The sequence below is a fragment of the Anticarsia gemmatalis genome, chromosome 7, assembly GCF_050436995.1.
Source record: "Anticarsia gemmatalis isolate Benzon Research Colony breed Stoneville strain chromosome 7, ilAntGemm2 primary, whole genome shotgun sequence".
Classification (NCBI taxonomy): Eukaryota; Metazoa; Arthropoda; class Insecta; order Lepidoptera; family Erebidae; genus Anticarsia; species Anticarsia gemmatalis.
In genome coordinates, this window is record NC_134751.1 from 9,673,490 (window position 1) to 9,692,164 (window position 18,675).

General features: G+C 33.1%; 1 protein-coding gene across 3 annotated transcripts; it reads right to left on the reverse strand.

Annotated features, from left to right (window-relative positions):
* Positions 1-7,414: 7,414 nt before the first annotated feature.
* On the reverse strand, positions 7,415-12,308 carry LOC142973967 (uncharacterized). 3 transcript variants are annotated; one of them, XM_076116011.1, is made up of 6 exons: positions 12,084-12,308; positions 10,638-10,731; positions 10,404-10,482; positions 9,096-9,153; positions 8,693-8,828; positions 7,415-8,177 (listed from the first exon to the last, which is right to left on the reverse strand). In XM_076116011.1, the coding sequence occupies exons 1-6, from the start codon at positions 12,145-12,147 to the stop codon at positions 7,994-7,996; spliced, it is 615 nt and encodes a 204-aa protein (XP_075972126.1). In that variant the 5' UTR covers positions 12,148-12,308; the 3' UTR covers positions 7,415-7,993. The 3 variants fall into 3 exon arrangements, with proteins under 3 accessions (XP_075972126.1, XP_075972125.1, XP_075972124.1); XM_076116010.1 differs by having other exon boundaries at positions 10,404-10,485; positions 12,084-12,307; XM_076116009.1 differs by having other exon boundaries at positions 10,404-10,491; positions 12,084-12,307.
* Between the last annotated feature and the right edge of the window lie 6,367 nt (positions 12,309-18,675).

The window sequence follows — 18,675 nt, forward strand, 5'->3', positions numbered from 1 at the left end:
ACTGTATACCTTTATGCCTAATCTTTTTTAAGCGTGTATAATATATTGATTTGTATCTTATCTATCCGAATTTAGTAACTTGTTGTACAATATTAGTGCTGGGTCACTCATTTTTCCTCGTATTGTTAAAGATAGACTGATACTACGGCAGATAAGTTGATAAAATCGTGTGGCGTTTATTTGGTAGGGCTCCACCCTTTGTGGTATGATTCAGTCGCAGTTTCGATGTGATATAATGTATTATGACTGTTGTCGTTGAATCTATCAATCGGCGGTCAATGACCTACCCTTTTTTATGTAATGGTATTATTTTCTTCATTTAAATAATATAGCTATGTGAGAAAGTTAAAAAAATAAGTTCTTATTTAATGCTACCTGTTTCGTGCGTATATTAATTAATTACCTAGTATAAGATCTGTCCCATTTTATTTTCTGAAAAGAAGAGAAGATCTCAGATATTTATTTTTGATCCTTGATCTATGATATAGTTAAAATCGCATCAATAACATGAACTTCAAAGAGATGCTAAGATTTTAGGAAAAATATGACAGACTTTATTTATCTCTAAGAAAACATTTCAATATGTTAGGTTTGACTGTCAAAATACTGACTAACAAACTTAGTCGTTATAAGATCTATATTTATAATTTTAAAAATTGTTACATTAAACATGGTCACCATGCCGCTACCAGTGTGGCGGGAGGTTGTGGGTTCGATCCCCACAATTATTATAAATAGTTGTTTCGGGTCTTAGTTGATTTTGTGTCTGTTATTTATGTTTGTAAAAGTCCCCGCGACACAAGAGCAATTCTTAGTGCGGGAGTTGTCTTGTTTTAATATAAATGAGAACCCGTTAGACCCGTAGGTAAAAGTGTATGAAATATATTTTGCCGTTAACGATGTTAGTCCCATGTAATAGGAGAGGAACCTACTACCATATATTGGGCACGTTACCAAACTCGGGACTAGTGTAGAAAAATAAATTTAACCCACCAATTTCCCTTTGAAGGGTTAGACCTTGAGTCACCACGCTCGCCAATTGCGGGTTGGGGACGTTGCATGCCCTCAATAAATGTATAAAAGAAATTTTAGGCATGTGATAATTATTTCTAATACACTTTCGAAAAATCATTGTCTTGTTGCCTCGGGTTGGGACCTACAACCACTTGCGTGGGAGGTATCAACTTATACCACTCGGCTATCACTGCTAGTTCTATAGAGAAATATTCTAATAAAAATAAGAAAATATCAATAGTACTTTTCCCAACCCTGGAATCGATACCTAACGATCAACGATCAGATTCAATGCCGCCCGCGCACAGAAGCATTCCTTTGACTAATTATGTTAGTGATTAATTTGATTGATTTTATGTCGCTAATATCTTAAAAACCATTTCAGGTGTTACTAAGTAATTTATTTTTACTTGTTTATCTCGCTAATATACTATTAATTAAATAGATTATGAGTAAGCAGAATTTGACGTAGACAGATCACGAGGTGGTCGAAATGCTCCATAATGGTTCGTGTAGAAATAACAACGGTGTAGCTCGCCAGTTATTCCTGAACTTTGATTTGACACAGTTCTGCATATTTAGACAGATAAATTGTTCTATGTACCATATACCATATTACAAGTTCATACATACTATAATGCGAAAAGACTTTTTCCCCGACCTAATATTATCAAAATACAAAATAAAAACGAAATCGAAATTGCTATAAAGAAATACTTCATAGTCAGGCAAATTAAGACACAAAGATACAGTTAAGTTTGTCGGGACCTTATTGCCTACATTCAATACTATCAACTAAGATGCTCACAGCCAATTGCGCTCATCAGCCGGTCAAGCAATGCTTGGCTCAGTTGTTTCATGAATTGGTGACCGCTTAGTATTATTTGAACTAAAAGTCTCCGTGCTTTGGAGCAAACGTAAATAATCGGTCCTGGCTATTGTTCACTAGGACAACAAAGTTCTTCCGGGTAGTTTGAGCAAATTTGAAATTAGATTTGCAACTTACTGTACGACATATAATAAATCAATTGAAAAAAATAGATAAACCTCAAGTTATTTTTATTGCACGTCTTATAACATAATTTACAGCTTATTTATATTTGTCAATAGTTACATCTGTAAGCTAACTATGATATTTATTATAGTTCAAAAAGAAAATTATCAAATTAAAACAGAAGAAAAATACCAATAAAGCGGAAACATTAAAGTAAATCATCGTAATACACCCGCAATGAAAGAAACAGATGTACATAAGTCTAACAGCTGTACAAAGCAGATGTATACACCTAACAGCTGTACATATAAAAGAGATCATCCAGATTGAGCAAGCTTCAAAAGTGCCGACCTAAAAATAAGATAACAACATAAGATAAAAGTCATGTTTTGTTATTGCATTTATGTTGTACCTACAGTTGTAACATCTCTGAGATTTTACTTTTTTAGAACTGTACAATCAACGTTAACAACGTGTATATAATATTATTATTAAAATCATAGCGATTTAAATTTAATCCTAATAATAAATTATGTATAATAATTTGTGTCACTATACAAAGTTGAAAATTTAAGACGTCTATAAAGGGCCTCTATTTACGTCTTGACACGCCTTCCAAATGTCCGGGACTCTCTAGTCCCGTAATACACAAAAGACGTACATGTAGTATATCGTTATATTTCAAGAGCGTATCCAAATGCATGTGACATTGTACAAATGTATCCAAATATCATGTGTCACATGCAGCTGAGATCTAATAATTGAGTACTAAGTTAAGCTAAAGAGTTATTACTGAGTTTTTATCTTTAGAAAGTTCAATGATGTCTTGTACTGTGGTGCTTCGGAGAGCCTACGTAAACCCTATGTAAACGTCGGACGCGTGGTCAGGCGCAGGACTGACACCTGCGCCTGCCCTCTCTCCAGTTGTGTCAGTTGATCCCTCTCTCCTTTTAGAGTGATGAGAAATTACTGCGCTTCTTCGACTTGAGCCGATCGAGAAATTCCTTCGGGTCCGATCGTCACAATTAGGTTTATACATTCAGGCGCGGCGATGTCGATCGTCATTTCCTGAACAATCATCTACACATGTATGTGTTTGCCACCCAGCTAGGCCGATTAATGCCGAACAAAATCAATTGTGTGCAGCAAGCCTTAAAAAGTCAGAAAGTCTAGATCCTGCAGACAAATATTCCTACTGAAAAATACCAATAAATTTCCTAGGTGTCGGCAATGCAACGGGTCTTATCATCAGCCTTGTTTTACATAATATTATATGTTAAGATATATCGTATCTCCCTGTTTATATTTTATTGCTCCTTGCATATTGTACGGTAAGTACGAGCGAGACAACGTGATATCTAATTATCAGAACCGCCCATCATAATGAAAATTAAATCGCTGCATACGTGTGCGTGCATAATATACGAGTATCCCCTCTATTACTCTAGTAACCCGGTTGCTGACGAATCCAGCGCATTCTTTGCTTGTTTCCCGGGGCATCAAGGACTACGCTTCCTACTACCTAGCTCTAGGTAATCACAAATTTATTTTTATAGTAAAGCTTAAGAATGTATATTTTGCCCTACCCACGCTTTGAACCCAAGACCTTTATTTGACGCATCATAATCGGAATTTTACATTATAATGATCATTAAAATAATGGCAACAGCATCGTACATACTTAGACAGTGAAGTTGTATTTATATGAAATTTATTTTTAAACAATTTGCAAACTGTTTATGTTTGTATGTATGTAAAGTATTAAAAACTGTTTATGTTATTATTATAATCGAATGATTATAATATTTTTGTTTTAACTTTGAGCCCAAGCCCAACAATGAACGGGAGCTAGGAGATATGTTTTGCCGATACCTACTCGATTATCGAAAGTCAATAGTGGTAGGAAAAGTCCCTTTTGACACGATACGTCATGTCAAAAGGGACTCTTTCACCGTCAAAACGGCGTCACAGGGAAGTTGAAAAAGACAGCGTCACCCCTGCGGCCCTAGAAAATAATTGATCTGTTGATGATGATCCAGATAAACTGCATACTAACTAGAACGGAAACGATACTCAAAAGTCATTAAGACAAATTTAGCAGATAATTCTCGCAAATCATGAAACTTAGTTTGTATCAACAAAGCTTATCTTTTTCCAAGAAAATGAATATAACCTACAGAGTTGGGTCGATTTAATCATGTTGTGAAACATTGCGCAATAAAAAATTACGAATATGCGATCCATTTCCGGTGCAAATTTTGTGTATAATGTTGCTACCTTCTACAGCCGACTTCATCCACGTTAAAAAAATCCCGGGATAAAAAATATCCTGTGTGTTAATCCAGGTTAAAATGTCTGTGAAAATTGAATTGAAAATTTTATTCTTATTCTTCAGGGACTAACATCCACATAAATTCATAATTTATATCAAAACATCTTTCGCAACATTTGAAAATCTGAAAATTTCCACATCCAAACATCAATTTTTCGCATTTGAAATATTAGTACGATTTATTTATAGAATCTTTATCTTGCCGGCGGACCATATTGGAGAGCGCTAAAGAACGCTTAAGTTTTATCTCAATATTGTTATATATTTAGCGATCGCAGCAGGTGGCGCGCTTTAGTCTAAGTCAATCTCTCCCGGAAACAATACGTACGTCATAAAAATAGAGTTTCAAATTGACCAGTAGATTTATCGGTATGTTTCCATAAATATTATTATAACTATAAATCAATAATTTTTAAATATTAACAAAATGATCAAAAAATATTATCTGGTTTAGTTTCACCAATTGATATTAATTTAAATAGGTATAATAAATGGTTAAATATTTGTTTTACAAATATGTAAGATCTCTCCTGAAAATAAGAAACGTGGTAGAGATTTTGAAAACAATTAAATTTTTTTCTTGAGTTTTATGATTTGCAACATTTTGTAGTTTAATAAAACGTGTTTTTTTATAAAAAACTACGTCTTTTAAAAAAAAAATTAATACATTTTTTGATTGCATTGTTTCCAAATTCCAGTTTCGCTTGCAGCAGCATGTTTCTCACTCTGTGTTGGTTAGCGGCGTATTTAAATCATAGCTATTAAATTAATCGTGATCATGAGAATTTCAGATCTTTTACTACTCAGAGCAAGAAACAATAAAAAAGATAAACAAAAAAGGACGGCCAAATAATTGTTATCAAAAGCGTTAAACGTCAATTAAATTAAAATCAATTAAAAGTTATTACAGCTTTTATTAAAATTCGTGCTCACTCGCGTGTAATTCTGGTAATAAAAATTAAGATTTCCCTTCTTAGTCGTCCCAAAATTTATTCCTGTACATAGTTTTTCTTTTTCTTTTTATCAAAATCATGGCGCTGTATAATAATATATAAAATTTGCAACCTAATATTTACTTAAATTTATTCATTTCATATATTAAACTCTGTGATTTCATAGATTTTTGTCAATTATAATTGAACGCATTGATACTTTTTTGGGCGAATCAGTTAAAAAAGTAGCGCGATTCTCTACAATTGGAACCACCTAGTATCGAGAGTTGACATTTAAAATGTACTGCCAAAATAGTTTCTACGAGGCGCTGACCAGTGCCTCGATTCTCTACTACTATCGACTACCGACAACCGAACTGTCATCGAGAAATTTTGTATGAAAATCTGATCAGCGCCTCTGACGGGTGTCGTAGGAAACATTTTGGCAGTACATTCTAAATGTCAAAATTTCGATAGCTAGCAGGTTGTCGGTAGTCGATAGTGGTAGAGAATCGAGGTACAGTAGCTCAATTCTCTATTACTATCGACTACCGAAAACCGACCTGTCATCGAAAATCTTATCAGGGCCTCTGACGGGCGTCGTAAAAAAACTTTTTTGGCAGTACATCCTAAATTGCAAAATTCGATAGCTAGCCGGTTGTCGGTAGTCGATAGTGAGAGAATCGAGGTACAGATTGTCATACAATATTTTTCGATAGCTTGGCGATTGTCGTATATAAAGGTAGAATCGCGGTCTTATTTAACGTTTATAGCTTACTGCCTTGATCACAATGTATCATATATTTAAATATTTAACTTCATTCAAAATTCCATCGTATTTTTTGCAAAAAACATTATTGTTCTTTTTTGAATAAAATCTTGGTGTTTTCAAGAATTTGCTATAAATAGCATGCAAATTATTTTGTCGTTCCTCATGCGTATAATTAATTAGTAATAAACTTTTTTTTAAATATGCTTTCTGGATAAAAATGTAAACTTAAAATCCTTATTATTCCATTATTTACTGCCGGTATTGCCAAAAGTGGCAACAGATTTAAATATAAGTTTTGTATTTCTTGTCAATGATGCGAATTAAGCCAAAAAATTTCAGGCATTCCGACTTAATTTTTTGCTAGGTTCACGTTAACGATTAGTTTTAATTTCACACATTTAAAGTAATTACAATATATGTATTCAGGTCTTTGCCATTGTTCTTTAATTCATACTAAGGTGAAGACGCTAGCCTGGGCGTCACTTCGTTTTGTCGAGCTCAGCTTCAATGGAAACGCACCCGATTTATTAACTCTAAGTTGGAAAAACTAAAGTTGATATGTTATCGTTCTTTACAATACAACAATAGGTATTTACAAAAGTATCAATGGAAGTAAAATTATCTGTTCATCGTTATCACCGCTTCTGAAGATATACGCCAAGTATCATTTTTTATCTAGTATCTACCCATAATTGTCTATTGTTTTAGGATTACCTGTATATTCATTGATAATAAAATTATTACGTTCATTGAGTAATGAAGCAATCATATTAATTACGTTATCAAGAAATTATACCGCGTAAACGATGACTAGACACAATTTGATATTTAATGTAAATCGATAAAACTGCTTTACTAAAATATTTAGTTCTTAGTTCTAATTGCCAAATTTGTTGATTTAAAACACAACAATACTTACTTTTTATGCCCAATGTAAAATGGTTTTTTAACTTTATACGAGAGTTATGAAGCGCTGTAATTGAATCAGCGCCTCTAGCGAGAGCGGTAAGAACTATTTTTGCAGTACATTTTAAATACACAACTCTGGCTACTTAATAGTGGTTTTCGAGTCATTTAGCTTCACCGAAACATTACGTTTCTCTTTTCTCAAAAAACATGATGCCGTGATAAATAAAACTGTTTCAGAACAATAAAATCTAAAGCCTTGCATTAATCATGCAGATAGGAAGTTTATGGATTCGATTTGAGTACTGACGATAGCGTTTTCTTAGAAAGAGTGATACAATTATGCTGACTACATAGGCATTATTTCATTATAACTAGTTATGTAGATGTCGTCACTAGCATGATTGTGTTGGGTCATAACATACGAGGTATAATGAAACAAATAAAGTAACAAAAATAAAAATAAAATTTATTTAATTTCGTTATTCTGTACATTTAATTAAAATGAAATCATATTTTACATATTTGCAGTAAATAATAAAAATGTGTCTTATGAATTAATTCAATGAGTCACATTTTATTAAAATTTTATTCCATATAATAGAAGACTATGAAGATCACTAATATTAATATTAGTTATCTTCATAGTCTTTTGCAAAACAAGTTATTTTACAGTAATAACATATTTCTTTCTTATTCAGTGATTGCGTTAATATTTCTATAGTTACTTGTTTAACAGTACACACGGTCAGTTACTCTTAACTGTAGATTTAAGAAGCAGCAGCTCTCGCTGTTTACTTATACAAAGAGATTCGTTTTTCAATTCACAACCATGCAAGGTATATGCTTCGGAGAGTATCGCATGCCCCCATCATTGGCTGCCAGTTTTCTTGCCATGCTGCTGTGTCCTACCCAATTTGAACTACGTGTTGCTAGAAATCAGATCAGTGCAAGCCACATTGTATTTTTCATTAATGTGCCGTATATTTCCACTCAAACGGTTGCTTGAACAAATCAATTTTTGTTGATATCCGTAGCCACTACTAAGTATAACTACGCGCAATTCCTCTAACAATAGCTGTATCAAAAACATTAATACAAAAATAAATAACTAAACAGGCAAATGTGTAAATAAAAAAGTTCATTAAGTGGTTAGCGAAGGTATATCCAAAGTAGGCGTCGAGGGTGTCGAAAATAATACTCAAAGCGTCGAACACAGGATCGTTTCTGAAAACAAAGGAAATAATTCAAATTATAATGAAAGATGTCAGCAAAAATTAAAATCGTTATTTAAAGTAAAATAGCTTCGGGTGTGGAACAAAAGTTTTGGTTGCATTAATACTTTTCTAGGCTATTTGTATATAAAAAATGTAATCTGTTTCAAATATTTATTTATGTCAAAAATTCTAGCTAGGCAAAAACTTTAATCTATCCGTGTACCTACTAAATTTGATCAAAACAGTTTTGATGTTATTGATTAACAAACATCTAATCATTCATCCATTAGCAATTAATATTATATTAATGCGATTGTGTAGATTAACGAATCATCGATGTTGTGCAAAGATTATCAAGATTGACTATAAATAGACGGGGATATGTACGAAAATGAATCATATTTCTTTGTTTTTTGAAATGAGCATATAAATTCATCCTTTGCTTGCTACCAAAAGCTGTCTAGGTTTAAAAATCATTAAAAAATTATATAAAATAGATTATTATTATTCTAGGATGTAAGGTACTTTATTTCAGGTATTTCGGGTTCTTCAAAAGATCCCAGTAGACAGCTGATATCAATATCGACGCCGGGAAAAGCAGAAAACTGGTCGCTGCATAAAGGTTGGATTGGTTCTGCCCGAAGATCTGCGTTCAGATTTGCTGGAAAAGAAGAGATATAGTGGTAATTAGCTTCAATTTTAAATTACACGTATTGTGGTTGATTAGTTTTTTTTTGTTTTTCCTAAATATGTAATCGTGAGGAATTTAAAGTAATTATTTAGTTGCCAATATAACTATTCTTCTGTTGTTAACAGTAATGTTCTTGTAGTGTATTTTCATAGTTTGTTATCAAAATTATTACAGTAATGTCAATAAGTAACGTATAATTATTTATAACAATAGTGTAATGTTAGAAGATATACTTACGTTTGATTGCCAGATCATTGGTGTACTTGTATAATGAACTGAGTATACCTGCCGAAGTCTGTAATTAGAAAAATAAACAATAATATAATGAAAAGACTTTAAGTCGATTAATTAAAGACTAAGCTTTACGCCCAAGCCCAGCATGCAGTTCAAGAACAGTAGCGCAATTTTCTACCGTCGGTACTGTCGAGTATCGAGAATTTGACTTTTATGTACCTACTGCCAAAATATTTCTTACGGAGCCGGTAAAAGTGCTTAACCTCTCAAGCGCCCGGCCACCGTGTCACGGTTGAATGTGCTACCCCCGTCAAGCGTCCCGCCACCGTGGTACGGCAAAACGATCTTACATTAAAAAAACGTAGAAATTAAATGCTAAAACTATGTTTATACCTTTCAAACATATTTGACATTGAAGCTGATGAAACGAGACGACGATCTAATGCACACACTTGAATAAGTGGTTGATATAGGCCAGAGAGCACCTTAAACAACATCTGACCCAACGACATGTTCCTTTATGACCAATATTGTAAATACTTTTTTTAACTAATTTTAAAGATTTGAGTATATTTTACAGTTGGATTTTAATGTCATTATTCATTAACTACACGATAAGACCTTCCGTCATATTATTTTTTATGCCTAAAAATATTTTTTAGACTTTCTTCAAACACATGCCTAAAGCACACAATATTCAGATTAAACCGACTATTGTACCACCACTATCAAATATTATTTGTGGTTTATTTTTTTAATATATAGCAAATTTTATGTAGATTTCAAATATATAAGGTATGACTAGGGTGTTAGTATCAAAATATGACGGAATCGGCGCTTAAACGCCAACCGCCAATTCAATTTCGCGCGCCATTTTTGGCCTGGACGCTTAACGGTATATTTGAATTTTGACGTGGGGCGCTCGAGAGGTTAATAGATTTTCATGTAAAAATTCTTGATGGCCAGCCGGTAGTTGATAGTAGTACAGAATTGAGCTACTGGTAAAATAACAGTTCTTGAAAATCTTTACATATATATAATTCTTCTGTAAGTGTGTATGTCACTGAACTGCTCTTAAACGACTGGACCGATTTTGATGAAATTTTTTGTTTGTGTTCAAGAGGATCTGAGAATGGTTTAGATTCACAATTTTGTCCGCTGGACAATGTTTTTTTAATTATTTTTTAATTTATTAGTAACGTGTAGACAGGACAACGTCTATCGGGTCCGCTAGTTATTTATAAGATAGCACATTAGTATAAATATGTAGTTCTACCGCACCATTAGTATACAAAAGTAGATTGAACTCACAGAATTAGCACCGATAGTAGACAGTATGGCATCGTTGTCGTAAGGTGGGAAGCTATTTCCAAAGAGCTCTTCAATTACACTGCTGGAACGTTCAGAAAGTTTTGTCAAATTATATTTGTTTTATATTTGCCAACATAAATACAAATATCAGAATTATAATTGTAGTACTGTATTGTATGTAAAGTTATATTTAACCTTTTCTTTAGAATTACGAATACGTTTCACAATACTTACTCAGAATTTTCTTCCCCACAAGACGAGATGCTCTCACCTTTGAATATAATTTGACATATCGTTAACGGTGCTTTTGGCGACGCGCATATTTTGGCTGAAATCGGCAATAAATTTGATTATAGTATAATCAATTAGAGATTTTGCTACAACTAGGGTTTTTATAAATAAGCGTTGGTGTAAAAATTTGTGTTTTGCATTATTGTGGCGAACTCTTGGTGAGTATATACAGTAGGACTATTTTTGCAGCTGACTTTGTAAAACAAGTACATATATTATGTCATTATATCAAAATTGGGATAATAACACTGATTTACCGACGTACAGCCTAAACCACTGGATAGATCGGTACCCCCAACGGGATAAAATAGGGGATGAAAGTTTGTATAAAAATTCTGTCCCAAGGCACAAACCACGCGAACGAAGTCGCGGGCAAAAGCTAATTATACATAAATAATGTATTGTGTATAGCGTCTGGAAAATGATTACAAAGTCATAAAAGATATTATTGATCAGAGTCTGATACAGTCAGTTTTTTATCTACGGCGCTCAATTTACTGTGTTTACTGCTATAAATTACTTGTATTGAATCATTCAATAAGCCTTTGTTTATCAATTTAATCACTCATAAATTTATCATGTTTTTACTACCTCTTAATATGATTGACTATTAACAGTTTTCTTGCAATAAAATCATTATTAGGTTCTTATCTGCATTTGTGTTATTTATAATTTAAAGATGCGTATCGAAGTGCTTCATAATCATCGCATCCTCTTTTGATAACGTTATCGAAACGATTAGTTTCATCGTCGTAGAACATTATTTTAAAATAAACATTCGTCGTTAAAGGTCTAGCAGGAAATAATATACTAAAAATATTGCATCGTATTGTAGAGACACTCACAGCTTAAAACATTATCAATAAAACTGTGAATATTTTAAGTATGCCAAATGGATGACAGACATGATGAGAAGAGAGACGCACTGGGAAAAGTAAGTTCCATGAAAGATCGAAGGACGACACCTACAACCTAGAATGGATATAGATTGCCGAAGACGAGCTACAGTGGAAAGCTATTGGGGAAGCCTTCGCCCCGTGGTGGGACGATATAGGTTTTAAATAATATGTAATGATAAATGTCCGGAATGCCATAGTCCCGATATAAAGAAACAAGCATAATTTGCATGTTAATAAATTCTTAGATATTCGTATGTGATACTATTTAACTCCTCAGAAAAAAATGCCAAGTGTACAAAACTGTGTTTATCCAGGGATTAAAGAAAATGTGCATTGAGTTAAACAGCAAATTAATGCTTTCTTTGCGATATTGGCAACCCTATTAGTTTACAAAACTCAAAACAATTCGAACGTATTAAGTACCTTAGTAAACTCAATTATAACAGTTGCTAAGTTTCGGTATGCACAATTAAAATGTTTCCATACTCACATGATTTGCCTAATTTGATGCTACAAAGACAGAAAAGCGCAACACATAACAAAATCCTTATCATTGTCACTGTTTTGATAATCACGATATTTTATATACTTGAACGCATTCTACGATACTGTGAACCTGTATGCCTTTCAAAAGCGTTTTCAATATTGATTTGTGTGTTATCATTGAAGTTTCGTAACAGGTGGTATATGTAATCTTATCTTATCAAGGGGGTGCGGGCCCATGAAGCCCCTGCAGCTTGGTCCATGCTAATAATTTATTTTGTATCTTTTTCCTTATTTGCTTCTTCGTAGGACACAACTTACAATGTTTAACTAGAGCGATACACATTTCAAATCATTTCTAGTTTTTTGTACATAGAATTAAGTACGATCACCTTTTTTATTTGCCTTTGCTTCTTTGATGGACAGTCAATGATAGAAAAATGAAAGAAATAAACCTTAAAGTTTTAGTCTTTTACGGCTAGCAGGCATTTAAACAAGGAACATATGAATGTTCTTTGTTTAAATATAGGTATTATCTTATATTTAAAATTTCCATGTCACAATGTTAGTTACCGTACTCCTCCGAAACGACTTTATCGATTCTCATTAAATTTTGTGAGCATATTGAGTAAGTCTCAGTCAGCCAACATCTATTTTTCGTATCCCATATCATATCGTTTAAATTTTCAATATTTGTAAAAATTATCATTTGTGTCAAGATTTGATCTAAATGAATAAATGATTCAATCCAACTTTTCTTTTATTATTAACTCATTCTAAATCTTTAATTTACGTAAGTATAAAGCTATATAGCTAACATTCTTTCTGATGGAAAAGCTTGCTTTAATATGTTATCTAGTTGCTAGCATACCGATAACATGTGAAAGATATTAATTGACATGATATTTGTATGTCTTTTTAAAGCTTTTTCTCTCGGCGTTTTCATTGACGTCCGCACAGTAAATTCTTATTAATTTATTAATTCTCTCTTAATGACCAAACCATTTGAACAAACTATAATCAAACTCAATCCTTGTCACCACATCTACTTTCAAACAATGATATAATTACAAAGATCATATCGGTGATTTCTAGCAAAAAGGTCAGATGCAGTAAGACTTGTAACCGGCGGCCCTATATGACAAAATATTTGGATTTGAATGAAGCAAAGACAGTTTCCATCCGCTGGCTTGTCCAACCCGAAATTTGACTTCACTGTCGATTTTTTACTGACGCACAAAAAAATGCCCGCTCGGCTGCATTTCACATAAACATCGATTGTACCTCAAGTTGTTATTGTAAAGCGTCAATTGTTATGTCATTTATGATTAGTATGAGTGCTTGATTGTTTGTGAAGTGAAGTGTTTTGTTTGTTTATATTTGACTTTGATGTCGCTATGCTTAACGCAGGCATAGCACGTTTTTGAGCACAATTGTGTTTTAACCTATATATCTCAAAGAATATAACTGTGATGTTGAGGTTTCATTATATATCAATATTTAGTATATTTAGAAATAAAACCATACGAAATAATTAACTCTTCATAAAGTAATGGCGACACACGCCATAATTCTACATGAACTTCGGTAGGTCACAGATAACACTTACCAATACTGAAAAAAATTAAAACACACACAACACTTCTCAATCACTCAGTGAAATCATCACATTTTTTTTATCATGTGTAAAAATTAAGGATCTTACTAAGTGGGGTTCTTTGGTCTATGCCTACTCCTATGGAAAAAAAGATTTATTTTATATATTATTTATGTAGAATTGTAGATATTAGTTGAAAATTAACGTTCATGATGATTATGCATATATTTTGAATAAATAAATATTACCTTAATTACAAATATTATCAAAACAATCGCGCAAATATTTTAACGGAGCAAGAGTAATGCATAGTTTATGGTGAAAATACTTAAAACGTATACATTTTTAAACCTTAAAGTAACGATATTAGGAGGTTTTACTTTTACGTGTAAAATTATGCCGAATACGCGGTACTCTCCAATGCTAGTGAATTTACACGGATTTGCACTATCCTCGACGATAAGTAATTTTTATTTCATTGTGCTATGACACTCACGAAATGAAAACAACCTAATCGCATTATAAATCGATGTGTAATCTGACAACGCGTGATCCAACTTCCGCTCATTATTTAGATAAGATACATAAAGAACATTCGAAAGGTTCATGCCAAAAGTACTAGAATAATATCAATACTTATGATAATTTAGTTTCTACATACATAAATAATATCACGCTTAATGTACCCTGTGATATAAGCAGAGCTACATTAAATACACCCACGTTAATCTCAAGTACCTAATAATGGCAAGCCGATTGCCATATATCAGACACGTTGCCAAACTCCGGGCTATCCGGATTGCCATATACCGGGCTCGTTACCAAACTCTGAGCTCTCCTAGGTAAATACCTAGCACTTTGCTCAACCCAGGAATCGAACCAGACCTCGTGATCAGCAGTATTCTGATACAATGTGAAAATAGTAACTTCAAATTTTGATGCAATAAACTGGAGCCTATTTTAAATTGTTACCTTGTTTTCGGTAGATTGATATTCTGCAATTTTTATTTGCAATGTCACGTAAATTTATCAATGAACATTTATCGGATTGTCACTATCACAACTCGTGAAAGAATGCTCATGCATATCATGTTTGTTTCTTATCTACATCAACAATTATGTATAAAAACATAGGTATATAACTTTATTTTATAAATAACTCTCTTAATGTTATGATAAACAAGCATAATTGCTTTTTAGTCACCTTATACGTACCTTTATTGCATTTATTTGATAATTTCAAATGACTAATATGCGATAAAGTAACTCACTGAAATTTTTATCACCGGTTTCATTTAATTTAAGATAACATTTTCTGTCAATCTTTTAATTAAAATAAATTAAAAGATATGAAATTATTATCAATTCTATTGGACACGTGTTTTCTATCACAGTAATTAATCTATGTTATAACTCTATACCTAATAATGTCCTCCTAGCCGATATCCGGCTACAGACACCAATTTTGTTTGAAATCTGTCAACAGTGCAGGACTTTACTTATAGTGTCTAGACGATGCAAAAAACACAGGTCCACACTTAACAGAAGAACTAAGGAAAATTTACTTTGCCCCAACTCAGATTTAAACCTGAGACCAACACTACCGACCGCGCCTCAGAATACATTTTAATATACAGTATAGAGGTATATTAAAATACGTATTACACGGAAATACTCTACGGGCTTATAAAAACTATTGAACAATACATACAGTTCAAAATCATAGTTCACGAGTTCTTTCAATGCAAATGCTATTGTACATCAATATAAAACTCGTCCACTGGCTGCCATCCAAAATTGCTTCATTCACCCTCCTGTAAACTCCGTTTTACTTCCATTCATGTGTAAAGATAGTATTTGAACTAGATCGGAGAGATTTATCTAGAAAATGTTAGTTTAGCACATGAAAAGAGCTATTGAACTGGCGGTGGCTTCGTAACGTCCATATTTAGAAACTTGTTTCACAGCCCCGATAGAGTAGAAAATTAAATATAGCTAAAATAACAACAAAATTACATACAAACATTAAATTTATTTATGTTTATGGAAGAATTGAATTGCAGACCGCATTGCAGTCTCTCAGAATACTATTAAGATTACAGAAAATAATTACGACAAAACCTTTAAAATCCTCGCACTCAACAAAAATAAAAGTCGAACAAAGTTCCACTAAGCTAACTAGCATCCGAACCTCTTAATTCTCCTGGCTGCAGTAAAATCCGACTAAGTCAAGCACTTAAAACTTCCTTGCCAAGCTGCAATTTAGATATTCAGGTCACAAGCCTGGCCAAAATTTGCACCAGCAAAACAGGCTTTGGTATCGGTACTGACGTCTGAATACTTCAATTCCCGGGGGTTATTACCAAAATAACCGGGTTCTTTCATCGAAACTGTTGCATCAAGTAAGAAGTCTGGCGGTGCCTCAAAGGACTAAGCGAAATGACAGGCTCAAGTGTTAATTGCTGATGCGTATCTACATTTTCGTGAAGCAGACATTGCTTCAACGCCTTCAACGTCCTTTTGTCACCGGCCAAAGCCTTCAGTTTTGATGATATGAACGCTTGGAGGTGCTGACGCTGGACACCTTCTGAAACTATTATGTGACATAAGTTGCTTCTATTCTTATATATAAATACATACAGGTAAAGTACTTAGGTATAAAACGTATTAAAAGTTATGAATAAACTCTTTTGATTTATATTGAGTAAATGAGTTTTATTTGTCACAAGTAAAATGACTTGTGATTTCATTAGTACGTGAATACACTTTGGATCGAACAAAACATATATAATATCTTAGTGGCCAAATATTTTTTTTTATTTCGAATAAATTTCACTTTCTAACTTCGGTTTCATCACCAAACCTTACACGTTCAAATTAGCAGCAAGCCTCAAAACCAGTACACAAAATGAATACATGAACACCAATATCCTCTATTACCACGAACCCTTCATACGCACTTAATTACTCAGCTCGCACGCAATCCTACTTCATACGTTCCCCTCATGAATACATAGGAAGTGATTACAGTTGTGATCAACCCTTAAAAGCTTCCCGCAAATGGAGGCGAGACGTGAGATCGTTTTGGTCGGCCACTTATCACTCAGATTGATGACTATGGTCGGTGATCGGGTTGCTAGATGTACTGTCAAGTGGTGGATAGAATTTGGTAATTTGGTCTACTACTGCCCTAAATGGCCGATTAAGATTTAATATTTCTTTGAAAAATATGTCCGCTTATGTTGCTGAGATGTGTAACAGTTGGTCCAATGTTACATTCAGTATACATAATATGTCAGTTGCTGTAATTGTCAATAAAGGATCTTTTTATATTGTCTTGTGGTAGTTTTTAGCTTAACAACATTTTTGATATAAGTGCTGTAATATTGACTTTTTTTTCATAACTACTGTTTTTATAACAACAAAAGACTATAAAGTGTGTTATTGTGGTTCGCACAGTATTATTATGTTGTGCTAACCCGAACAGGTTTCATCTCAATTGTCCGAGCTTTTTTCCCGAGTCTTTTACAAAATGTATGTGCTGCTACCGACTTCAAATGGTTTGTTTTAACGACTTGTTAATTGATTGTTGAAACACTGCTCTATTTATCTCCTAGCCCGTAACACTTTAGAATCAATTTAGTGTACGTGTAGTTTAAATAAATTTTCCATAAATGGAGGATGGAGGTTTAAGTAATAATATTATTATACGCTGATAATTCTTTTTAATGTATTTAATTTGTTTATTTTAGACAACATTTAAGAAACTTTTTGTCTAAATGTTAATGTTTTATTTTTTATAAGTGCCAAACTGGTCACTAACTGATAAATTATTTGATAGAAACAAAGTACATTCAGTTGGTTTAACTAACCTATATTAAATCAAAAGTGGTATAAGCCAATAATGTTTGTTTTCTATTAAAACATTGAAAGTCTAAAGCCGCCAGTCAGCATTTTCTCAACAACGCAAATAAATCTCGAATAAATATAGCTTGTATTAAATTCTGTCAAGTCGATATTTTGGAGAACAAACTGATGTTTAAGCAAAGTTAATACAGAAACAAATTAATTTCTGTAATAAATTAGACTTTTGCAAGTTAGGTAATATTGTGTTTGTAATATTGAAAGGCCAAATACAAAATAAAATAGCTCCTGAAAGTTTCGATCGCAAAATCTAACCGTCGAATCGTAAAACAAAGTATAATGCAAAGGAATTCTTGTACAAGTTTGAATGTAAGTACCTTAGTAGTTCAAGTCTCACGCATATTTAATGCAAGGCGGCGCATTCATCTGAACGCATTTGCGATTTGCAGATGTGTGCGTGATTTTATTACTCCGCTTTGAAAGGAGCGATCATGGAACGATAAACCATTCTGTTTGTGCATATTCAGTGAATACGTAGAAGCTTTATTATCCTTACTTTCAAGTTTTTTTTTTTTATTGAAATTGTATTGAACTTTGTAGTAAATATAATAATATAGAAAATGATAAAGCATCTTTGGCAACTAGCTCACTAATCAATAAATACGTTGCTTCAAGTATGGTGTTATTGTGATAAAAACCTCAGTCCCATTGCACCCTACAGCGAGTTGTTTTGTACGTTAGGAGTAAACAAGGCAAAAAATAGCCAGCAAGAAGCCCGATACCGACAAAACCTTGCTCAATACTAATGGAGACCAAGAAAACAAATACAATGAACCAAGTAAAACAAAGGTTCCAAAGTAAAGAGCAAACGGGACTCAACAGTACGGGCGGAAATAACCAGACGACATTGTTCCGAGTTGGACCAACGCGGTGATTGAGAAACTAAATGAAAATGACTGAAATGTGCGGTATGAGAGTACCAATTGCAGTTTTGGTCTATTAGATGCTTAGTCCGCAAGCATCTTAAGATTTTTCCGAGTTGAAAAGAATATCGCTTTTTAAATAAAATAATTAACACAACTTCTTGAGATTCTTTCCATTTAAGAGTATATTGTACAAGGATTTTTAAAATAAGCTT

What these genes read in the sequence shown, in the direction of transcription:
- LOC142973967 (XM_076116009.1), bottom strand. Translation starts at nt 12,147, where the DNA reads ATGATAAGGATTTTGTTATGTGTTGCGCTTTTCTGTCTTTGTAGCATC. An exon ending in CTACTATCGGTGCTAATTCT is followed by an intron (nt 9,154 to 10,403) that starts GTGAGTTCAATC and finishes TTCTAATTACAG; the next exon opens with ACTTCGGCAGGTATACTCAG. An exon ending in CCCGAAATACCTGAAATAAA is followed by an intron (nt 8,178 to 8,692) that starts GTACCTTACATC and finishes CTTTGTTTTCAG; the next exon opens with AAACGATCCTGTGTTCGACG.